Here is a 25,928-nt window from a genome sequence, read left to right as displayed (position 1 = left end):
TTGTTTAAGTATTGATAAATAGATATTATTGATAATCTAAAAACGAATAGTTAGGAAGACCTAAATATTGTGGATTATCTTTATAGCAAGTTCGTCGAATAGTCTATTTTTACATTTAGAATACTTAATATGAAATAAAAAAATATTTACATTCATATCTAAGATGCAGTCTTCATCTAAGTTTGTTGAGATAAGATAGCCTCTCTTCCAATCAAGCTAAATCGCTTTGAAACTCTAATTTGGTAACTGATACTTGTATTAATATAGCTTATATAAAATAATAATAAATATGAATTTTCTAGTGCATATAAAATTACCACTTAAAAAGTTGTTGCATCGATACAAATCAAGCTTAAATAATAAACTACAACAATTAAATTATTAGGTTAATAATAAAGAATTTGTCTTGTAAATAATTCTTATATCGCAAAATTATGATAAGATGGGTAGAATGTTTCTATAGTTTCTTGAGGAATCACAGAATATAAAAGTTAATTATTTAATGAATTGTAAATATTAATAGATTAAGGAAGTATTTCAACCACATAGTTTAGATCACTTACAAAATCAATAAAATAAGATTAGTTTTTATTTATTGATTTAGTTGTCTAAATCATAATTTATTTGATTTTTTTCACTTAGACTAAATTAAATGAAGAAGTTATAATATAGTTGTACCTCAGAAACTATGTCTAAAGTAAAAATGATCTACTAATTGTATAATCCACCATCTATTAATATTATTTTAGTTAGATAATAGGTATTTTTATGAAGAATTAATAGAATTTAATATAAATTTTAAATTTTTTTCAATTAAACTATTTTTAATTTCTTGGGTAAATTATTTTTTAAATTATAACATAAGATATTTAAAATGTTAATTAAAATTTAATCTTAATTTTTATAATATTTTGAAAATTTTTATATAAATTCTTTTAAAAAAATAGTGTAGTTCCTTATTTTGAAAGAGAAGTAGGCTCAACTATTTTACATCACAATTTAAAATTTTAACATAATCATAGAAAAAGTTCTTAATTAGGCTAATTTTATTGGGTTATAGAGAATATACAGTATTTGAATGAAGAATTATTTAATACTCAAAAATTATCAATTAAAAAATCAAGAAAACAATAGAAAAAAATTACTTCTGCGTAAATTAAGTTGAAGGTATTTAAATCATAATGAGTAGTTGCTTAATTATTAAAAAAAATAACTTCATCTTATTCTGTCATTGCATCTTAATTTGATCCATATATTGAAGGCTTCGTAAATAATTATTATCTTATATTATCATAAAAAAGCTGATTTGCTGTATTTGTAACTATTACTAAATAGCTATCATTGTTAGGTTTATAAATGTATATATATTTGTTTCTTGGCTATATTCCTTACTTTTATTTTTAAAAAATTTTTAATTAAATTAAATTAAAGATGAAAGTAAGTTTACACTTATCAATGTGTTATTAGAATAAGTAAAAACTCCATCCTATTAAGTTGAGCAGGCAGATTGAGTATAATAATATTAAAAGTTTTACGAGAAATATATGCTTGCTGCACATTAGAAAGGGTAGACTGTATAAGTAAGAGTTGTTAAGTTATAAAAATATAAACCATTATAACTAGATATTAATGCTTGTTAAGTTTATTAGTTTTCTTTACCTGAAAAATTTGGATCTATTTACTTATAATTTGGAGTAGTTAAAACCTGTTTATTAAAATTATTAACATATATATATATTTCTCAAATTGTTTTTACTTTTCTTCCCTATAAATCGTAAAAGTATGCTGTGTAATATTAGGTTGAAGTCAGGTAAAAAATAATTAAATATTCTACAGAAATAGTTTAAATGTAATTTGTGGCAAAACTTTATAAACTCTTCTATAACTTATATTTGTTAGAACTAATTTAGTCTAAATTTAATTAGTATTTATTCAATAAACTATATTTAATATGAAAATAATAAATAATTATTTACCAATACTTTTTGAAAAAAATAAGAATAGGAAATTTTTTTAAGTATCTGTAATTTATTTATAGTATTATATAACAGCAACTATAGACCCAGAATTTGGATAATAGAATGGCTACAATACATAGTTGATTTTACTCAAATCTACAATAATTTCAGGGAAAGACTGCGCATAAATTATTTCTAAAGTTTTCATGTTAATTATCTTGATTTTAAAGGTATACATTTCAAAGCCAGTAAATAAATATGTTCCGTCTGGCAAAATATTGTAATTGTAGAGTAATTATGTTGATAGCTCGCTGATTGGATACCATATTCTTACTTAGTTCACTATTTTCTTTGAAACAGTGTTGTAAATATAAGCTAATCCATAACTTTTCAACTCTAATAACATTTAAATTTCAGGGTATTCAATAAGCAAATCAATTTTATTAACCTTTACAGTGAATTTAGATAAAACTTAAGAAGTCACTGCATTTTGTGCTATGATAAATATACTTTTTTACTAGTTTATTATATTGAATGAATTTAAAATAAAATTTTTCTAAATAGTCTACCAAACATGTATTTCTTAGTTTATGTAATTCACATTAAATTTTGATGAGGCACAGAACTGAGGATTTACTTATTATAGCTATTGTATAAATTCTAATTAAGAATAATCAGCAGAAAATTAGTAAGACTCAACATAATTTGTAGTACAGAAAATCAATAAGCGGCCAAAAGAATAGATTTAAGTGGTGTTACTTGTTTGGCTATTGAGCTAGGTTTGAGAATATTATATTTGGTTACTTTATTAGTTAAAATTATACATAGTAAGTTTTAAATTATTTTAAGGCGTTTCAGCACTTACAATAAGAATAAGCTTTTTTTTAAAATTAAAATACTATTTAATTTAAAAGTAAATATTATAGAAATCTTACATCTGATTATGGGACCAAGTAAATGGTAAAAATAAAGCTTGTCATTTAAATGGTTTGCAGTAAGTTTAAAGTCATCTAACCATAATTAAAGTAAAGTAAATTAATCTATGTAGAAGTGTATAAAGTCCAATAATATAACGAATTAAGTTGGATTAAATTGGCTGTTGAGTCTATACTTGATGAATTGTAGACTGATACTTTTTGAAATGGAGAAATCTAGTAATAAGTTATAGATTAGCTTATCAAGTTTAAGCTCAAAAACTAATATTAGTCTTAATTAGTGTATTACTTCACTTAAAATAGAGAAATTTAAGCAGTAGAACTGACATCTATCATAAAGTAAGTAGAATTTTTGTAAAATAATAGGTCGATTTCATAATTGGCACTTTATGATAATATTAAATTCCAATCATTTCCTTTCTAAAAGCTTTTTATAAAATTTCCAGTGTTTTTTGTATTATTGTAAGTAAGAAAAGATTGTAAGATAGTTGTTCCATTTGAGTTGTAAAATTTCAGTAAGTTAAGAGGTTACAATAAGCAAGTGACTATATTATTAGCTAATTCCAGCTAATTTTCATATAAGCAATCTACGACCTAATATGTTTGTTAAGTTTAAATGAATAAATTAGATGTAAAAGTCAAATATTTTAAATAATTTGTTTAGCATAGCAATCAGTAAAGTAAATAGAAATTAAATATATTTCTTATTGATATGATAATTTTTTTAGATTTTAAAGAAAAAGACAAATGGGTAAAAATTATATTTAAAACATAATTAATTTCAACCTATAAAAATAAAAATTAATTCAGAGCTGAATTAGAAGATAGTATAATAAATTATCAAAATAAATTGGATAAATATAAATCTATAATTATTAAATTAAAATTAGTTTATTTGATTTTTTTAAAATATTAATACACTTTGTTGTATTACTGAAAAAAAATATGGTTTTATTATTTTAAAATATTTTAAAATTTTGGATTTAATTTAAATTAAACTCGTAACAAATACTTTTAAAGCTTTTGTTTTAAAAAAGTATAGTTTTGACTAGACGAAAATATATAAATGATTTAAATCACTGATAAAAATTAATTAAAATTAAAAATAAAAAAATGATTTAAGAAAACAAAAATAAGAAGAATTTTTTTATTTAAATATCTTATTATCGAAAGTTTTTAATTATCATAATAGTAATATTTTAATTAATTATTTATTAATTTATTTATATTATTATAATAATAGGCATTAAATTTATCAAAAGTAAAATCTAAATACCTAAAATAGTTTAATGGTAGGATTATTGTCCTAAAAAACAAGGACCATATTTTTGATTTTTCAAAATTAATAAAATAAAATTTTGTATGACTACTTTCAAAAATATATTCTTAAAAATCATTTAAATTTTTTAAAAAGTAGAAAATACTATTAAAATAATTAAGCGCTTCAAAGATTACTATTCTTGCAGTAGAATAATTTTAATCCTGGAAGTGCTATATGGAATACTTTTTTGAAGAAAAGTTAATTTTTAAAACTTAATGCTAAATTTATTTTAATATTCTTTGCATAATTTAATCTAATAAATAAATAATCGTTTTACTTAATAGGTAGATATATTTAATTAAAATGATATCTATGCTTATAACTAAGGATAGCTATATTAAACAACATACCCTTGTACATCTACTAAGGTAATTGCATCTTTTTTAAGTAATTATATTAAAATTAAGTAAATAGTAAAGAAAAATGTTGATAAATTACTCATAGTTTTATCAAGCAAAGAGGAAACAATATTGTTTTAATTTTGCAACTAAGGTATTTGTTGTATCTAAGGGCATTAAGCTTTTACTTAACAACTAAACGATTAGTAGTCGATATCAAAAATCTAATCATTGAAGCACCCATAATTGCATTGGCTTTAATCATCTTAAATTTATCCTATTTAGCTGCACTGAGAAATACAATTTTGCTATTTTAAATAATAGTTTTAATTGATCATGTTAAGAAAAAATAAATTTTACAGGATCGTTAGGGTCTTTTTAAAATCCATCAAGGCATTGTAAACATTAGGTACTTGAGCATTGGCTACAGTATTAGCTTATACATGAAAAACAATTATTAGTGCTTTAATCTAAATATGTTCCTTAAGGACACTTCTTGAGGCATTAATATTGAATATTCAAGTAGAAGTAATTTAAACTACATGATGTACATTCAGAAATTTAGTTTTCAGAGCAACTAAGACAGGATTTTTTACAGCAATAGTTTTTTGTAGGATCACATTAAAACTAACTTAAAATTGGTTAAATTAAAATCAACAATTTAAAAATGATGATCATTTTTTGTATTTTTTACAAATTCTGATTTGAATTCTATCTATCTATTTTCTTTTATTGAAATTTGTTTCTTTATCTATATTTGAATAACAAAGATAATAATTTAAAAAGCATAGATATTTAAATATTCTTTACAAATAAAAAAGTCAGTTTAAATTAAAATTAATAGACTGTACTTTATTTTACATTTAAATCTAATACAAATGATATATATGTAACACTAATAAGTTCAATGTAAAAATTTTTGATAAAAAGATAAAATAAACACTACTTAATGCGAGTATTTACTTGGACTAGCAAATCTTTATCAATAGATTCATACTTTATTATAGCAATATTTTCTTTAGCAAAATAGCAAAATAGGATATACTAACTTATTCTCGATTGACAGCTTATTAATACCAATAATTGGTGAATTCTGACAAAAATAATAAATATATCATCACATTTTTATTAAATTTGATTAAAAATCTTGATTTTTTTTTTTGGAAAAATTTATTTTTTTAAATGAAAAAAGTTATTAAATTTTTTGGGTAGCTTTTATTAAAAATATCTGAAATATCAAGGTAAAAGAAAATAAAGCATAATTTATTTAGTTATTTTGGCAACACTATAAAATAAAATTGCATAAAGTAAATTTGTAATTTAAAAAAAATATAAATCCTAACAAACTTATAAAAAATTAAATTTATTTTATTTTATTAATGAGCTTTAATATGTTATATTTTTTTATAATCTTGAAATTATTGATTAAATTAATAGCTTGTTCATTCTAATTTGGTTTTTTTTGAATATTTTTTCAATAATATTCAAATCTAAATAGTACTTTTCAACCAACATCTCATTTGAAATCAAATTTCTAAAACTTTGATTTTTCTTTCGTTTATGACTTCTAAAGTTTTTAAAATATAAAATTGAATATTTTATTAAAATAAAATTTAATTACTATAGGAGACTCTTATGAATCTTTACAATTTAAATTTATTTATTTTTTATGGTTTTTTAATATTTAACTCATTCCTAATGAAATTCTATTTCCTGCAGTGCTAGGACTTATTTTCTACTTAAAATTAAATTCATCTTAATGTAACTCTTCTTTAATAGTTTTCATCACTTGTGAAACTTTTTTCCAGTTTTTAAAAGGGCTACTATTATATGAATGACTAATTTTAATCCATTAAAAGTATAAAGGAAATTTTTATTTTATCTTGAAAATAAGTTTTTAAAATATATTTCTATCTTTTTCTTCTTCTGGAATAGACTATATTAATATTAACTATAACATTTTTAAAACAAACTGAAAGTTTAAAATTCCTATAATGAAAGTGACTATATAAGAAATTATATAGTTTTCTGAGAGACTTCCAACAAAAAGCAAATAAATAGTTATTATTACTAAGAAAGTAGATTCCTGCTCAAGATTATTAAATTTTTACAAAATAAATGGCTTTAATTTTTTCTAAAGGAATAAAAATAAGAACATAACTCCAAATAAAACCATACCCTTAAAAATGATTTAAAAGTTAAATATATTAATAGCGATGATTCCTGCAGAACGAATAATTAATCTTGCCAAATCCCAGTAATATTTATCATCCACGTATTCCTATTATATAAAAAAGGTTTAATTAAAATAAAGTAGTTTTTTAGAATTAGTAAATCTTTTATTTAAATTATTTAAAATATTCATTTATATTTGTTGTAATTTAATAAAAAAACCTGATATAGATAACCGTATCTGAAGAGTATTTTAACGGATTGCATTTTTTGTTTATAATTTCTCATTCTTGCAAATAAAAAGAGGGGAATTAAAACTATCCAAATTAATCCTAAAGGTAAAACACAGTAGTATATGTATTTCATATGCTCTCTGTCTAAGCATGTATAATTTAAATCAGAAGATATGTAAGATTATAAACCAATATTCTAGCATGATAGAGATTAGGTTATAACTTTAACAACAGAAGGCTGAAAAAATAAGTATATATTAATCGTGTTTGTGTAAACAGCCTATCTCGAAGAGTGAGAAGTATTTTTTTCAAAAATATATCTAAAAAGTTAAATAATTATAAATAAGGCAATTGGTTAAAAGTTGATCCATAACAAGCGGACTATATAATTTGGAACTGCTAACTTATTAGAAAATAGTAAACAATCAATCGAATAGATTGTAATTTAAGAGGTATCTCCCCCAGTTAAGTTAAAAAATGTAAAATAAGTTGGCAATGTTATGTTTAGACTGTTTACAATTGCTAGAAATTAAAAGTAATTAATTAATATTTTAATCAAAGAAGATTAAGAAGTTTAGGTTCTTTAAAGGTTAGGAGAAACAAATCTTAATTTTGATAAATATTTAGCCATGATATATTTTCTTATCAGAATCATTTCATTATTAATTTTACTATAGATTTGAATTAAAATAAAAGCAAAAATCAGAAATATTAAAATAATATTCAATGCAGAATAAAAATGTACACAATCATTGCACTCTTAATTGGACTTAGAGTACTAAGTACCCCATATTTCGCCATTAACATCACATTCATAACAAGTTGGTCCAATATGCCCCTTTAGGCAACCGTTTTTCGATTAAGGGTCTTCTGGTAGGCAAAATTCAGGATATTAGCATTAAATTATTACATCTGAAAGATTACCAGTTCTCCAATATCCATTTTAAACATATATTTAAGAACTTTAACATGCGATTGAGCCAACAGGACATCTCTTACAATTAGAATTTTCAACAGAATATGGATCTATAATGCTGTAGAAACCTTTTTTTCATAAATATAATTATAAATCAATTAATTTTCAAAAATTATTCGATATTTTATTTTTAATTTTTTCTTTTTATTTTCCTTAAAAATAATTATACTATTTCATTTATTAAAGACCCCTTTACTCTAAAAATTTTTGATGAAAAAAAAAATCTCTTAAAGTCTCTGACCTTTAATTAATGGGGATTAATAGAATACAAAAAATATAAAATTTTTTTATTAATTTATCTTTAATAAATTAATTTTATTTTTTTAAAGAAGCTAGATAAAATTCAATAAAAAAATAATTAATAGATTTTTTTTAAATTAAGTGCTTATTTTATTAAGAAGGTTCTACCTTATCCGCATTCATAGCATAAGGTGTAATTTCCTGATTGCTAAAGTATTTCTCCAACTTAACACTTTCTGAAATTGACAGTAATTGGAAGATTATATCTTGATTATATTACTTACTAAATATCTGTCTAAAATTAAGGAAGGAGCTAAGCAGACTTTATATTTAAAATAGCACTTGATGAAGGCTGATAAGAATAGGACAAGTCAAAAATAAATGCAAAATATGTTAAAGAATATACTTGCCTTAAGTCTCCTAATAAACCTATATTACTGCTTTCTGCTTAGAGTATGTAAATTGACATTTCTTCTAAAATGTCTTAGCTGAGTTAAGGAAATAGCTACAAATTAACAAATGTAACTTCTCTCATTTCTTCATCAATAAATCTAATTAATATAGGTATTGGCGATTTATATCCACTTTGTACATTATCTAAAATATTTTATTCTTAAGTTTAACTATTTTTGTTTTTCATATTTAAAAACTTAGGATATGAGCCAATATTTATTCCATATGAAGTAGCATTATTTTTATAAAAGTAATTATTCTTTTTTAAAAAGCTAACTCCATTTTTCATTATCACCAAAGGCTAAAGATTAATGTATCTTATACCTCCTCCAATAAATGCCAAATTTTAGCTGAATGTATTATTTTAAATTTATAAAATGTCACAATTATTTAGCAATACAGCTCCACCTGAACCTTAAAGAGCTTAATTCTTTATAAATTAGTTATTGTTAAAAACATTAAAATTACTATTTTCACAATAGATTGCTCCTCCTGATCCTAAATTTGCGGTATTAGAGGTGAATAAATTGTTATTGAAGCTATTAATTTAGCTATTTTATACATAAAGAACACCTCCATTTCCTTTTTCTGAATAGATTTGTGAAAGAATATTTTATTGAATTGTTACTTACTTGCAATTAATAATTTAAATTGCTCCAGAATCTTATAAAGATTAACATTAAGATACTACATTAGACAGAATAGTAACATTTTATGAATCAAGAATCTTCAAAGCTGAAGAAGTTCCATTAGTAGATAATTATTAATAGTTTATATTTAAAATATTTACATTTTATGAATTTTAAACTAAAATAGTACTACTTAAAGAATTTGCTATTGAGCTAAAATTTGAATTTTAAAGCAAGATTAATTCATCAGCAGCTAAGGTAATCAGGGATAATTATTATAAAGCATCAGTTAGCAAAACATTTATATCTATAAACTGGATTTAGTCTAAAATGATAATATCAGAAGTAATATAAAAGAAAGATTACTGTACAATTTAAGAGTTAATTACTTTTAAATTAGTTATATTTAAGTTTTTGCATTGTATATTTTATACATCTGAAACTTGATAAGATGAAAGAAGCAAGTATCTCATGTTATTAATTTATTGAAGTTTTATTGATTGGAGGTAAGTGCTGTAAACTCCTAAATTAGTAAATATTGTGCCATCTTGATCATTCTTAATATTTACATTTTAAATAAAACTTTTATTTATGCTTAGATATTCCTCTACAAGCTCAAAATCAAAAATAGAAAATTGATTAGAGCTATTAATATTAAAACCAACAATTTAAATGTCATCAATGTCTACTTTTATATTATTTGAAAAGTAGAATATTTTTTATATGAAACTATTAGCATTTTTAGCTTATAGTAACCTTAACTAAAGATTTTAGTTATTGTATTAGATATCCAATAATTAAAGCAATTTTATTTTAACTAACTGAGTTGATTAAATGGAAAAAGAAGATTATTAAATGAAGTTAGTTTAAGATATTATAATATTTTCCAAAGTTACATTTTATACTTAATTTATAAGTAAAAGTTAATCAAATCCAGAGCAATCACAATTAATTACATTTATGTTATTGATTTGTAGTTTTTCTATATTTTGAAGAACTATTAAAGGACGTCCTAAATTAAATTTGCATGAAATCAAATTTATTTCTGTAATAATTACCATACTAATATTTGTTAAATTAAGCTAAGTTGTTGTTGGCAATGTTTAGTTTTCATAGTGCTACAAATTTATTTTTTAAATTACCAATGTTTATATATTGTTAATTTGCACACTTGCCTCTGTTAATGTGATATTTTCGAGTAAGACTTGTTTTATATCAGGGAAAATTACATTATTAATTGTAAGATTTGTTTGAATATCATTTTTTTGCAAATAATTCTAATAATTTTGAGGTGAAGTTTGCATTTCTAAATTCTTTATTTAAACAAAAGAAACACCTTGTTGAATATTTAATGGATCCTTGATATAAACAATAATATTTTGTTCTTTTGGTGCTATGATTAGTTAGAATATATTATTCAAAACATTTTATTAAAGTTTTGGGAAGTATAAATTTTGGTATTTGGATACATTTATTGTTAAACCTTTAAGTTTTCTTTGCTAACTAATAAGATAAGAACTCACTTAGTTGAAAGAAGTATCATCTTAGTAATTATATTACTATAGTTAATAATTTAAAGAGCATGATTAAGTTTATTGCTAGCTGTATATATCTAAAGCAAGTCTATACATAAACATTCCTTCTAAAGTAAACCCATTAATATAAAGCTAATATTCATTGCTGCTATTATCATTTTCTTAGATTTTTACAAAAGAAAATGCTATTATTGAAAACTAATTAATTTGCAAAAATGCTTTTTCTGTAGGAAGAGAAATAAATGGAGAAAACTCATAAACAGAGATTTTATTTATAAATTCAACCAAAAAAAAGTACCCAACTCCTAAGTATCTTATATTCTTCAACTCTAAAGTTGAATTAAAATGCCTAAAGTTAAACAAAAGCTTTAAATCTTATCTAAAATAAATGTTAGCAGAGTGTGATACGACTGAATAGATAAAGTTATCATCAAAATATAAATTAGTTGAGAAAGAACTAATAAAGGAATTTGCATGTTTTTAAAGGTTAAAGTCATAAACTAAGCTTCCTACCATGTGATCTTGCAAAAAAATTCTTTTGTAGATACTGTCTATTAAAATATTTCCAAAATTGACATTAAATTCCAAACCTACAGAAACAATTTCTGAGATTAAAATGTAATCATAAATTTTTATCAAGTTATTCATTAAAATAACAACTTAAGAGTTACTTAATTACTGAATGCTTAGTATTCTGGAAGGCATAAAAATTTAAGCTCTAATATTGCCAGAAATACTTTTACTAGAGTCATAACTTAAGTTTACAATATTTATATTTTATTAATTACCAGAAAAGTCAGTAAACAAAAATGTTGTTAGATTATTAGCAAATTAATACTATGCAATACCTTATTTTAACACTATTATTTCATTTACTTTAACAGATTTTTATCTTTTTTGGAGCTATAGTACTTATTATGATTAAGAAAGTAGGATAACTAAATCTTAATTTTCAAAGAGTATTTTGATAATATTTTAACGAAGGAAAAGCTAATCTAATTAATTAATAAGTGAATCACTCAAATCTAAAATTGCTATTTCGTTATCGAAAATTGCATACACAAGTTATTTTTACAAATCGTTTTCAACTATTCGAATGTATCCAGAATTCAAATTATTTCTGATCCAAGTGGAAGTAATTGTTTAATTTATAAAGAGATTAGCTTGAGAGTTGATATCATTTAGTAACAAAAAAGTGTTGTTGTTTACTTGGAAGAATCTGGGATTTATTTAAGTCGGAAATGTAGCTTGATTATTATTCAGTAGATAATCGTAATCAAGTAAAACATTTTAGTAATATGTAGAGTATTATATTATATTTCTATCCTAAAAAAATCTAAGCTAAGTCACAAAAGTGTCTAATTAGTAAAGCTCTATGTTATTTCTTTTAGTATTAATAAGATACAAAGTAGAACCAGAAGATAAAATGATTCTTTATTTGTAGCTATCCCATATTAAACGTTTTTAAAAAGCTTATGCGTCAGTTTAATTAAGCTAATTTTGAAGTAAAATTAATAAAATTAAAAATAATTTTAAAGAAATTTTTTATTATTACTTAATATTATGATATAAGATTATTTGTAGAGTAAGAATATTGGTTTAAGAAATTGTTAATATCATAAAAAAATATCATTTTATTAACTTAGTCAATAACTGCATCTGAATAAGGAAAAAAGGCTACACTTAAAGATATTTTATTTATCAGCTGATGAGTTTTTTAGTCATACAAACCGATATAAAGAAGATTAGAATTTAAGAAGATATAGGTTTGCTTATCGTCTAAAAAGAAGAACTTAATTTTTAATAAAATGAATTATTGTAAAGATTGCAAGATAATAGGATATTTTACTCTGTAATTTATGCTTTGATAATCTGTACTTGGAGCTGGCAAAGATAATGCTATGTATTGCATTGTGTTGAGATCAAGAAGCATAAAAATATGATTGTACTTTTAAATGTAGATTAAATAATTGTAGCTTGGATTAAAAAAATACTGTGCACCATAAAAATTAGTATCATATATTGATTTAATATATGTTAGAGTATCAAGAGCAAAAACTCTCACAGAAATCATTTGGCAAATAATTAGCTAGCTTGTATACTAATTAATAAATAGATATTATTGATAATCTAAAAACGAGTAATTAGGAAGACCTAAATATTGTGGATTATCTTTATAGCAAGTTCTTCGAATAGTCTATTTTTACATCTTAAAATAATTAATTTGAATTTACAAATTATTTACATTCATATCTAAGATGCAGTCTTCATCTAAGTTTGTTGAGATAAGATAGCCTCTATTCCAATCAAACTAAATTGCCTTGAAACTCTGATTTGGTAACTCATACTTGTATTAATATAGCTTATATAAAATAAAATAAATATGAATATTTCTAGAACATATTAAATTTACCACTTAAAACGTTGTTGCATCGATACAAATCAAGCTTAAATAATAAACTACAACAATTAAATTACTAGGTTAATAGTAAAGAATTTGTCTTGTAAATAATTCTTATATGGCAAAATTATCATTAGATGATAAGTATGTTTCTATGGTTTCTTAAGGGATCACAGAATATAAAAGTTAATTATTTAACGAATTGTAAATATTAATAGATTAAGGAAGTATTTCAACTACAAAGTTTAGTTCACTAACAAAATCAATAAAATAAGATTAATATTTATTTATTGATTTAGTTGTCTAAATCGTTATTTATTTTATTTTTTTTACTTAAACTATATTAAGTAAAGTAGTAATAATATAGTTGTACCTCAGAAACTATGTCTAAAGTAAAAATGTTTTAGTAATTGTATAATCCAGAATCTATAAATATTATTTTAGTTAAATAATAGGTATACAATTCAATACAAATTTTTAATAAAAATTTTTAAGTGTTTTCAATTAAACTCTATTCAATTTCGTGGGTAAATTATTTGTTAAATTATCAATTAAGATATTTACAATGTTCATAAAAATTTAATCATAATTTTAATAGTATTTTGAAAATAATTAAAAAAATTCTTTTATTTCAATTTTTTTGAAAGTTAAGTAGGTTCAATTATTTTACATTACAAATTTAAATTTTATTAAATATTTAAATTCTATATAGTTCATAATAAACACCAAACTTACCTTTCACATAAATTTTTAGGTATTTCGGTTGGTATAAGATTTTATGTGATTTTTAAAAATAGAGGCTAATTAATTTTATTGGCTTTTTGAGAATATACAGTATGTGTTTGACTGAAGAATTATTCAAAACTCAAAAATTATCAATTAAAAAATGAAGAAAACAATAGAAAAAATTACTTCTGAGTAAATTAAGTTGAAGGTATTTAAATCATAATGAGTAGTTGCTTAACTGTTAAAAAAGATAACTTCATCTTATTCTATCATTCCATCTTAGTTTGCCCCATATATTGAAGGCTTTGTAAATAGCTATTATCTTACATTATCATAAAAAAGTTGATTTGGTGTATTTGTAGCTATTACTAAATATCTATCATCATTATATTTATAAATGTATATATACTTGTTTCTTGGCTATATTCCTTACTTTTATATTTTAAAAATTTTAATTAAATTAAATTAAAGATGAAAGCTTACACTTATCAATGTGTTATTAGAATATGTAAAAACTCCATCCTATTAAGTTGAGCAGGCAGATTGAGTATAATAATATTAAAAGTTTAGCGAGAAATATATACTTGCTGCACATTAGAAAGGGTAGACCGTATAAGTAAGAGTTGTTAAGTTATAAAAATATAAACCATAATAGCTAGATATTAATGCCTGTTAAGTTTATTAGTTTTCTTTACCTGAAAAATTTAGATCTAATTACTTATAATTTGGAGAAGTTTGTATCTATTTATTAAAATTATTAATATATATATATTTTTTTTTCAATTAGGTTTTTACTTTTCTTCCCTATAAATCGTAAAAGTAAGCTGTGTAATATGAGGTTTAAGTCATATAAAAAATAATTAAATATTCTACAGAGATAGTTTAAATGTAATTTGTAGCAAAACTTTATAAGCTTTTCTATAACTTATATTGGTTAGCACTAATTTAGTCTAAATTTAATTAGTATTTATTCAATAAACTATATTTAATATGAAAATAATAATTAATTATTTACCTATACTTTTTGAAAAAAATAAGAAAAGGAAATTTTTTTAAGTATCTGTAATTTATTTATAGTATTATATAACAGCAACTATAGACCCAGAATTTGGATAATAGAATGGCTACAATACATAGTTGATTTGACTCAAAGCTACAATAATTTCAGGGAAAGACTGCACATAGATTATTTCTAAAGTTTTCATGTTAACTATCTTAATTGTAAAGGTTTTCATTTCAATGCCAGTAAATAAATATGTTCCGTCTGGCAAAATTTTGTAATTGTAGAGTAATTATGTTGATAGCTCGCTGATTGGATACCATATTCTTACTTAATTCACTATTTTCTTTGAAATAGTGTTGTGAATATAAGCTAATCCATTACTTTTCAACTCTAATAACATTTAAATTTCAGGATATTCAATAAGCAAATTCATGTTAGGAACCCTTACAGTGAATTTAGATAAAACTTAAGAAGTCACTGCATTTTGTGCAATGATAAATATACTTTTTTACTAGTTTTTTGTATTGAATGTATTTAAAATAAAATTTTTCTAAATAGTCTACCAAACATGTATTTCTTAGTTTATGTAATTCACATTAAATATTGATGAGGCACAAAGCTGAGGATTTACTTGTTATAGTTATTGTATAAATTCTAATTAAGAATAATCAGCAGAAAATTAGTAAGACGCAACATAATTTGTAGTACAGAAAATCAATAAGCTACCAAAAGAATATATATGAGTAGTGTTACTTGTTTAGCCATTGAGCTTGATTTGAGATGATTATATTTGGTTACTTTATTAGTTAAAATTATACATATTAAGTTTTAAATTATTTTAAGGAGTTTCAGAGCTTACAATTAGAATTAGCTTTTTATTAAAATTAAAATACTATTTAATTAAAAAGTAATATTATTAAAAGCTTACATCTGATTATGGAATCAAATAAATGGTATAAATAAAGCTAGTCATTTAAATGGTTTGCAGTAGGTTAAGAGACATCTGACCATAATTAAAGTAAAGTAAATTAATCTAGGAGGAAGTGTATAAAGTCCAATAATATAACGAATTTAGTTGAACTAAACTGGCTGTTGAGTCTATGCTTGATGAATTGTAGACTGATACTTTTTGAAAAGGAGAAATCTAATAATAAGTTATAGATTAGCTAATCAGATTTAGACTCAAAAACTAATATTAATCTTAATTAGTGTATTATTTCACTTAAAACAGAGAAATTTAAGCAGTAGAACTGACATCTATCATAAAGTAAGTTGAATTTTTGTAAGATAATAGGTCTATTTCATAATTAGAACTTTATGATAATATTAAATTCCAATCATTTCCTTTCTAAAAGCTTTATATAAAGTTTCCAGTATTTTTTGTATTATTGTAAGTAAGAAAAGATTGTAAGATAGTTGTTCCATTTGAGTTGTAAAACTTGAGTAAGTTAAGAGGTTATAATAAGCAAGTGACTATATTATTTGCTAATTCCAACTAATTTTAATATTAGCAATCTACAACCTTTATTGTTTATTAAGTTTTAAATGAAAAAATTAGATGTAAAAATCGAATATTTTAAATAATTTTTGTCATAATAATCAGTAAAGTAAAATGAAATTAAAATATTTCGTACTAAGATGATTAATTATTTAGATTTAAAAGAAAAAGACAAATGGGTAAACAATTATATTTAAAACATAATCAATTTAAACCAATAAAAATAAAAATTAATTCAGATAATATGATTGTGAATTATAAGATAAAATAATTAATTATCAAAATTCAACACATATAAATCTATAATAATTAAATTAAAATTAGTTTATTTGATTTATATTAAATATTAATACTAGGGATGAGATGATATATCAGAAAGAGAGATATTGACCGATTTTTTTTGAAATTAAAAGTAAAATTCTGACAAGATGAAAATATATAAATGATTTAAATCCCTGATAAAAATTAATTAAATTTAAAAATAAAAAAAATGATTTAAGAATAGCAAAAATAATAATAATTATTTTTATTTCAATTCTTGGTATTATCCAAAGATTTTAATTATCATAATAGTAATATTATAATTATTTATTTATATTATTATTATTATAATAGTCATCAAAATTATCAAAAGTAAAATCTATATGCTTAAGATACTTTAAATGTAGGATAATAGTCCTAAAAAATAAGAACCATATTTTTGATTTATAAAATATTTTATTTTTTTTTAAATTTTGTATGCCTAATTTCATATTTATATTGTGTAAAAATCATTTAAATTTTTTAAAACATGTAAAATCATAAAATTAAATTAGTTAAGCACTTCCAAGGTTACTATCCTTGAGATAGCGATACCAGAAGAATTTTAATCCTGAAATTAAGTGCTGAATGGAATACTTTGAAGAAAATTTAATTTTAATATTTTATTGAATTTAAAATGACAATAAAATATTTATAAATCTAAATTTATTTTAATTTTCTTTGTAAAATTTAATCTAAAAAATCATTTTACTTGGTAGGTAGATATATTTAGTTAAAATGCTATCTATGTCTATAGCTAAGGATAGCTATATTAAACAACATATCCTTGAACATCTACTAAGGTAATTGCAGCTTTTTAAGTAATTATATTAAAATTAAGGAAATAATAAAGAAAATTGTTCATTAATTACTCATAGTATAATCAAGCAAAGAGGAAACAATATTGTTTTAATTTTGCAACTAAGGTATTTGCTGTATCTAAGGGCATTAAGCTTTTACTTAACAACTAAACGATTAGTAGTCGATATCGAAAATCTAATCATTGAAGCACCCATAATTGCATTGGCTTTAATCATCTTAAATTTATCCTATTTAGCTACACTAAGATATACAATTTTGCTATTTTAAATAATAGCTTTAATTGATTATTTTAAGAAAAAATAAATTTTACAGGATCGTTAGGGTCTTTTTAAAATCCGTCAAAGCATTATAAGCATTGAGTACTTGAGCATTGGCTACAATATTAGCTTACACATGAATAACAATTATTAGTGCTTGAATCTAAATATGTTCCTTAAGGACACTTCTTAAGGCATTAATATTGTACATTCAAGTATAAGTAATTTAAGCTACATGATGTACATTCAGAAATTTAGTTTTGAGCGCAACTAAGACAGGATTAGTTACAGCAATTGCTTTTTGTAGGATCACATTAAGACTAACTTAAAATTGGTTAAATTAAAATCAACAATTTAAAAATGATGAACATTTTTTGTATTTTTTACTATTTGTGATTTGAATTCTATCTATTCTCTTTTGTTGAAATTTGTTTCTCCTATTCTTGAATAATAGAGATAATAATTTTAAAAGCATTGACGTTTAAATTTTCTAATGGAAAAAAAAAATCAGTTAAATAGACTATTCACATTATTTTACATATAAATCTAATAGAAATGATATATATGTAAAACTAATAATATCAAGATAAAATAAATAAGATAAAATGATAGAAAAAATACTACATAATACTTTTCAAATATTTATAAAAAAAATAATTAATCATAATTAAACTATTAATAATTCTATTATAAATTGATTTCAAAATAATAAATATTTCCTTAATTATTAATTTAATATTTCTGATTTGAATTCTATCTATTCCCTTTTGTTAAAATTTGCTTCTTCAATACATTTTTGAGTAACAAAGATAAAAATTTAAAAAACTTAGATTAAAAATAAAAAATCATTTAAATTAAAATTAATAGACAACAGTCTATTAAAAATTTAAATCTAATACAAATGATACACATTTAACACTATTATGTTCAACATAAAATAATTTTCATAAAAAGATAGAATAAATACTAATTAATGTGCTTTTTATAATCTATAAAAAAAATAATTCATCATGATTTTTACTATTAATAATTCTAAATTAAATTTTTTAAAAGTTTCTGATTTGAATTCTAAACGCTCTCTTTTGTTAAAATTGGCTTCTTCTATCTATTTTTGAGTAACAAGAGGTTTTAATTTAAAAAACATAGACTTTTAAATTTTCTTTTTGAAAAAAAATGAAAAAGTCAGTTTAATTAAAATTAATAGACAATACTTTATTTTCCGTTTAAATCTAATACAAAGGATATATATGTAACACTAAAAAATTGAATATAAAAAAATTTTGATAAAAAGATAGATTAAACACTACTTAATGTGCTTTTTATAATCCATAAAAAAAATAATTAATAATAACTATTAATAATTCTATTATAAATTTATTTCAAAATAAGAAATATTTCCTTTATTATTTATTTAAAGTTTCTGATTTGAATTCTATCTATTCTCTATTGTTGAAATTTGTTTCTTCTATCTATTTTTGATTAACACAGATACAAATTTAAAAAATATGGATGTTTAAATAAATATTCATTACAAATTAAAAATAAAAAAGTCAGTTAAATTAAAATTAATAGACAACAGTCCATTCAAAATTTAAATCTAATACAAATAATATACATGCAACTCTATTAAGTTCAACATAAAATAATTTTGATAAAAAGATAAAATAAATACTAATTAATGCACTTTTTATAATCTTAAAAAAAAATAATTCATCATGATTTTAACTATTAATAATTCTATTATAAATTTATTTCAAAATAAAAAATATTTCCTTTATTATTGTTTAAAAGTTTCTGATTTAAATTCTACCTATTTTCTTTTGTTAAAATTGGCTTCTTCTATCTATTTTTGAGTAACAAGAGGTTTTAATTTAAAAAACATAGACGTTTAAATTTTCTTTTTGAAAAAAAAATAAAAAAGTCAGTTTACTTAAAATTAATTGAATATACTTTATTTTACATTTAAATCTAATAGAAATGATAAATATGTTACACTAATAATTTCAATGTAAAAAAACTTTGATAAAAAGAAAGAATAAATAATATTTAATGCGCTTTTTATAATCTATAAAAAAGATAATTAATTATAATTATAACTATTAATAATTCTATTATAAATTTATTTCAAGATAAAAAATATTTTGTTTATTATTTATTAGCAGTGATTAAGTATTTTTAAAACAGCAAATTGCTATACCCTATATGAATAAAGCCAATAATAAATATCTCAAAAATTACCTTTTATTTTTAAATAAAAAATATCTCTGCCATTATTTAGATGTAGTTATTAAAGTATTAATAAGATTATATAGGAAGCTTTTTGCTTAAATTTGAAGTATTTTTAAGAAAATATAAAAAGCATAATTTTTGTAAATTTATGAAATTTTTAATAGACTGGCCTAATTAAATTACTGATTCATTCATCACTTATTTTGCTAGATATATGAACTAAAGATAATTTTTTCATCTTTTCTATACTAAAGCTGATGTATTTTAATAAAGAATCTTCCTTCTACCTCAATAAAATCAAAATCAAGAGATTATTTATTAATGATCTCTAGTTTTTCAAAAGCCTTAGAAATCATAAAAATACCATCATTATCAATCCTTGACTTAGATAAATTTAAGTCTAAAGTTTATAAATTCATATATTTGGAAAAGTGTGGTCTGACTCTATTTTTTATAAGGCCTAGCTTTTATAATTTTTTTACAAGGAAAATTCAAACAAACTTATAAAAAATTAACTTTATTTTATTATAATCATGAGCTTTAATATGTTATATTTTTTTATAATCTAGAAATTACTGATTAAATTAATAGCTTATTAATTCTAGTTTGGTTTTACTTGAGAATTATTTTCAATAACATCCAAATCTAAATAGTACTTTTCAACATTTCATTTGAAATAATATATCTAAAACTTTGATTTTTCTTTCGTTTATGATTTCTAAAGTTTGTTTTTAAAATATAAAATTGTATATTTTATTAAAATAAAATTTAATTACTGTGGTAATATGAGAGACTTATGAACCTTTACTATTTTACGTTATTAATTTTTTATGGTTTTTTAATTTTTAACTCATTCCTAATGAAATTCTATTTCTTGCAGTGCTAAGACTTATTTTCTACTTAAAACCAAATTTATCTTAATTTAACTCTTCTTTAATTGTTTTCATCACTTCTGAAACTTTTTTCTAGTTTTTAAAAGGAATACTATTACTTGAATACCCAATTTTAATCCATTAAAAATCAGAAGGAAATTTTTATTTTATCTTGAAAATAAGTTTTTAAAATATATTTCTATCTTTTTCTTCTACTGGAATAGACTATATTAATATTAGCTACAACATTTTTAAAACAAACTAAAAGTTTAAAATTCCTATAATGAAAGTGACTATGTAAGAAATTATATAGTTTTTTGAGAGACTTCTAACAAAAAGCAAATAAATAGTTATTACTACTAAGAAAATAGATTCCTGCTCAAGATTATTATATTTTTATAAAATAAATGGCTTTAATTTTTTCTAAAGGAATAGAAATAAGAAGAAAACTCCAAATAAAACCATCCCTTGTAAATAATTTAAAAGTTAAAAATATTAATAGCGATAATTCCTGTAGAACGAATAATTAATCTTGCCAAATCCCAGTAATATTTATCATCCACATATTCCTTTAAAATAAAATATTAAAAAAGGATTAATTAAAATAAAGTAGTTGATTTATTTAGATTTTTTAAATCTTTTATTTAAATTACTTAAGATATTATATTTGTTTTTATTTAATAAAAATAATTGATATAGATAACTGTATCTGAAGAGTGTTTTAATGGTATGCATTTTTTATTTATAATTTCTTATTCTTGCAAATAAAAAGAGAGGAATTAAAACTATCCAAATTAATCCTAAAGGTAAAATACAGGTGTATATGTACTTCCTATGCTCTCTGTCTAAGCATGTATAATTTAAATCAGAAGATATGTAAGATTATAAACCAATATCCTAGCATGATAGAGATTAGGTTATAACTTTAACAACACAAGGCTTAAAAAATAAGTATATATTAATCATGTTTGTGTAAACAGCCTAACTCGAAGAGTGAGAATTATTTTTTTAGAAAATATAGTTTATAAGCTAAATAATTATAAATAAGGCAATTGGTTAAAAGTTGATCCATAACAAGCGGACTATATAATTTGGAACTGCTAAATTTTTAGAAAATAGTAAACAATCAATTGAATAGATTGTAATTTAAGAGGTATCTCCTCCACTTAAGTTAAAAAACGTAAAATAAGTTGGCAATTTTATGTTTAGACTGTTAACAATTGCTAGAAACTAAAAGTAATTAATTAATATTTTAGTCAAAGAAGATTAAGAAGTTTAGGTTCTTTAAAGGTTAGGAGAAACAATTCTTAATTTTGATAAATATTTAGCCATGATATATTTTCTTATCAGAATCATTTCATTATTAATTTTACTATAGATTTGAATTAAAATAGAAGCAAAAATCAGAAATATTAAAATAATATTCAATGCAGAATAAAAATATACGCAGTCATTACACTCTTAATTGGTCATAGAGTACTAAGTACTCCATATTTCGCAATTAACATAGCATTCATAACAAATTAGTCCAATATGCCCCTATTAGCATCCGTTTTTCGATTAAGGGTCTTCTGGTTGGCAAAATTAAGATTACTAACATTAAATTATTACATCTGAAAGATTGCCATATCTCCAAAATCCATTTTAAACTTATATTTAAGAACTTTAACATGCGATTGAGCCAACAGGACATCTCTTACAATTAATATTTTAAACAGAGTATGGATCTGTAATACTGTAGAAACCTTTTTTTCATAAATATAATAATAAAATCAATCAGTTTTCAAAAATTTTTATATTGTTTATTTGAAATTTTTTCTTTTTAATATTCCTTAAAATAATTATACTATTTCTTTTAATTAAAGATCTCTGTACCCTTAAAATGTTGATGTAAAAAAATATCATTATTTTTTCAAAAAACTAGGGGGAAAGGTAAGGTATGATTTTAATTAATGATAAAATTTTTTAAGATAATAAATAAGTTATGTACATTGAATTTTGTAAATATTCTATTCCACTTAGTAATTTAACCCCTCCTCTAAAATAGTATCAGTCTAAAAGAAACTTTTATTCAAATTGAATAATGAAATAATATATTTTTCCAATAAATAATATTCTAAAACCCATTTGTATCTAATTATTATTTTGTTATTCTAATTTTTTTCTAACCTTCATGTGACTAGCATCAATTTCATAAATATATATTTTCATTAAAAAATCAATGAGTCCCTGCTATGATCTCCCCAATTTATGAAAAAAACAACTCAATTTAATTTTGTTCATAGTTATTATAAGATTTAGGATAAAACTATATTATGAGCTTTTTAAAATCTATAAAAAAATAATTAATCATAATTATAACTATTAATGATTCTATTATAAATTTATTTCAAAATAATAAATATTTCTTTTATTATTTATTAACAAAAAGATAGAATAAATTAAATATATAATGCTCTTTTTAAAATCTATAATAAAATAATTAACAGGATTATATATATTAATAATTCTATTTTTTAATTAAACTACATAATTTACATTCATAAATTTAGTTTTCAGAAAAACTAAGACTGGATTAGTTACAGAAATTATTTTTTTATAGGATCACATTAAGACTAGCTTAAAATTGGTTAAATTAAAATCAACAATTTAAAAATTATGAGCCTTTTTGATTTTTTACAATTTCTGATTTGAATTCTATCTATTCTCTTTTATTGAAATTTGTTTCTTCTATCTATTTTTGAATAGTCTACATAATAATTTAAAAAACATAAAAGTTTAAATTTATTTAAATAAAAAATCAGTTAAATTAAAACTATATACACTATACTTTCTTTTATAATTTAATTCTATTAGAAATGATATATATTTAACACTAATAAGTTCAATGTAAATAATCTTGATAAATAGATAGAATAAATACTAAATAATTGGCTTTTTAAAATCTATAAAAAAAATAATTAATCATAATTAATAAAAACTATTAATCATTCTATTAAAAATTTATTTCAAAATAAAAAATATTTAATTTATTATTTATTTATTAACAGTGATTAAGCATTTTTAAAACAGCAAGCAAATTGCTATACTCTAAATGAATAAAGCCAATAATAAATATATCACAAAAATTAAATAATGACTAACCTTTTTAATTTTAAATAAGAACATCTCTGCCATAATTTAGGAGTAGTTATTAAAGTGTTAAGATTCTTCAGTTTAGAATATGATTACATTAAAAGGTTGTTGCTTAAATTTGTAGTCTTAGAAGAGAATATAAAAAGCATAACTTTTTATAAATTTATGAGATTTTTAATAGATTGGCCTAATTAAATTACTGATTCATCACTTATTTTGCTAGATATAAGAACTAAAGATAATTTTTACAATTTTTTCATCTTTTCTATACTAAAGCTGAGGTATTTTAATGAAGAATCTTCTACTTCAATAAAATCAAAATCAAGAGATAATTAATTAATGCTCTCTAGTTTTTCCAAAGCCTTAGAAATCATGGAAATACCTTCATTATCAATCTTTGATTTAGATAAATTCAAGTCTAAAGTTTATAGTTATGTAAAATTTTGTATGGTATTTGCTAAGCTTAAAGCCCCTATATTTGAAATGAAGGAGCTACCTAACTTTAAAGTGCATTTTTCTAGTTTTGATAAATTTTTCATAAATTAAAATTGATTGAGCTAAGAATCACCTATTTAATTTTTACTAAGATTTAAATATAATTTTCTTAAAAACTATAATTAATTTAATCCAGATTAAGTTAATTCAGCAGATTTATCACTAAGTTCACAATTTTAAAGGCCTAATGTAACATCAGTTAGATTATTCATATATGAAAATGAAGTACCTAGATTCTATGCCACTATTTCTGATATAGAAAAATCTTAAAAAGTAAGTATAATTTATTAAAGATTAACAAGATATTTTAGGCTTTAAGCCAATTTTACAAGCCCATCTTCAAGCTTTTAATAAATTTTTTGGTGAATATCTAATTCTAAATGAGTTAAATTTGACATTTTTTCTAATGCCTAGCCTAAGAAAAGTATTCCATAATCAGATCTATGCTTGCAATTTAGATGTAAATTCAAATTGTTGAGCATTTTTAACTCAACCAAAGATTCTCCCAGATCTTTTAAAGATTCATCTAATATCTTATTATTATTTAAGTTGAGTTTTAATAAATTTAGATTTTTCAATTTGAATAATGCACTAGTAATTGCTTTAAATCCTATCTAATCAATTTAATTATTTTCTAATTCAAGAGAAAATGATGTAAGTTAATATTAATTTTCAATAGAAGATATAATAGCTATGATTCCTTCATTATTAACATTGTTAGAGTTCATACCTAATTATAATTATGATAAATTCTTTAATTTTTTTAAAGAGTCTGATATTAAAAGAGAAGGTGAATATGTAACATTTGTTTCTATCTGAGCTAAAAGTTTTGCATTTAATAATCTCAATTTTTTCTATTTTTCATTTATTAAAAAAGACAAACAACTTAAATCTTATTATTATTATATGTAATCAACAATTTATTTATGTTTAGTTTAAGTTAAATTTTAGTAACTTAAATTTATCTCTAAATGATTTATGCATGTCTAACTTTCATGCAATTATTTTTAAAAATACTCCCATGTTTTAAACCTTTTCTCTTCAATTTGGTTATTTTCACTTACTTATGAATATTCTTTTTCGCTGTTGTTTTATTTCATTTTTATTTTATTGATTTAAAAGTTTTGATTTATTAAAAATAAATATTAATAAATAAATTAAATATAAATGTTTATATATTAAATAATAGATGGACTATATCTTTTTAATTGACTAATATGAAAATATAATTTTGAAACTATTTTTCTTAAATGATCTAAATTAATTTTTAAAATAATCTATCTACATTTTTATTGGGATAATATATTATTAAATTTAAGCTTTAAATTAATTTCAAAGTAGCTGAAAAACATTTAATCAAAATGAGATCAAAAACATTAGTTTAATTGTTTATCAGTAAA

At 21.3% G+C, this 25,928-nt stretch overlaps 6 protein-coding genes across 6 annotated transcripts; all 6 read right to left on the bottom strand. All coding sequences in view use genetic code 6, as the record gives it.

The window, feature by feature from the left end:
• Window positions 1-152: 152 nt before the first annotated feature.
• Window positions 153-2,968, bottom strand: TTHERM_000105399 (transmembrane protein, putative; the record flags this gene model as incomplete). Its single annotated transcript, XM_012796642.1, has 7 exons — window positions 153-731; window positions 1,146-1,391; window positions 1,448-1,705; window positions 1,757-1,911; window positions 1,977-2,475; window positions 2,560-2,835; window positions 2,894-2,968. 7 exons carry the CDS (start codon window positions 2,966-2,968, stop codon window positions 153-155), a joined length of 2,088 nt encoding a protein of 695 aa, XP_012652096.1.
• Window positions 2,969-4,652: 1,684 nt separating this feature from the next.
• TTHERM_00105390 (hypothetical protein) lies at window positions 4,653-5,230 on the bottom strand (the record flags this gene model as incomplete). Its single annotated transcript, XM_001012289.2, has 3 exons — window positions 4,653-4,860; window positions 4,913-4,988; window positions 5,104-5,230. The coding sequence occupies 3 exons, from the start codon at window positions 5,228-5,230 to the stop codon at window positions 4,653-4,655; spliced, it is 411 nt and encodes a 136-aa protein (XP_001012289.2).
• An 838-nt stretch (window positions 5,231-6,068) lies between these two features.
• Window positions 6,069-18,168, bottom strand: TTHERM_000105389 (transmembrane protein, putative; the record flags this gene model as incomplete). Its single annotated transcript, XM_012796641.1, has 16 exons — window positions 6,069-6,119; window positions 6,174-6,833; window positions 6,947-8,001; window positions 8,342-12,284; window positions 12,346-12,582; window positions 12,640-12,987; window positions 13,036-13,152; window positions 13,204-13,617; window positions 14,104-14,349; window positions 14,401-14,658; window positions 14,713-14,867; window positions 14,933-15,791; window positions 15,849-16,442; window positions 17,431-17,531; window positions 17,591-17,798; window positions 17,851-18,168. 16 exons carry the CDS (start codon window positions 18,166-18,168, stop codon window positions 6,069-6,071), a joined length of 9,564 nt encoding a protein of 3,187 aa, XP_012652095.1.
• Window positions 18,169-20,220: 2,052 nt separating this feature from the next.
• On the bottom strand, window positions 20,221-20,445 carry TTHERM_00105380 (hypothetical protein; the record flags this gene model as incomplete). The annotated part of the gene is made up of 1 exon (XM_001012288.1): window positions 20,221-20,445. One exon carries the CDS (start codon window positions 20,443-20,445, stop codon window positions 20,221-20,223), a length of 225 nt encoding a protein of 74 aa, XP_001012288.1.
• Window positions 20,446-21,453: 1,008 nt separating this feature from the next.
• Window positions 21,454-22,230, bottom strand: TTHERM_000105379 (transmembrane protein, putative; the record flags this gene model as incomplete). The annotated part of the gene is made up of 1 exon (XM_012796640.1): window positions 21,454-22,230. The coding sequence occupies one exon, from the start codon at window positions 22,228-22,230 to the stop codon at window positions 21,454-21,456; it is 777 nt and encodes a 258-aa protein (XP_012652094.1).
• A 1,236-nt stretch (window positions 22,231-23,466) lies between these two features.
• On the bottom strand, window positions 23,467-25,677 carry TTHERM_00105370 (hypothetical protein). Its single transcript, XM_001012287.3, has 2 exons — window positions 24,043-25,677; window positions 23,467-23,647 (listed from the first exon to the last, which is right to left on the bottom strand). The coding sequence occupies exons 1-2, from the start codon at window positions 25,626-25,628 to the stop codon at window positions 23,503-23,505; spliced, it is 1,731 nt and encodes a 576-aa protein (XP_001012287.1). The 5' UTR covers window positions 25,629-25,677; the 3' UTR covers window positions 23,467-23,502.
• Between the last annotated feature and the right edge of the window lie 251 nt (window positions 25,678-25,928).

Source organism: Tetrahymena thermophila (genome assembly GCF_000189635.1).
Source record: "Tetrahymena thermophila SB210 genomic scaffold scf_8254716, whole genome shotgun sequence".
NCBI classification, from domain to species: Eukaryota; Ciliophora; class Oligohymenophorea; order Hymenostomatida; family Tetrahymenidae; genus Tetrahymena; species Tetrahymena thermophila.
The sequence above is the reverse complement of the archived record's forward strand: the minus strand, read 5'-3'. Positions and strand labels throughout refer to the sequence as shown.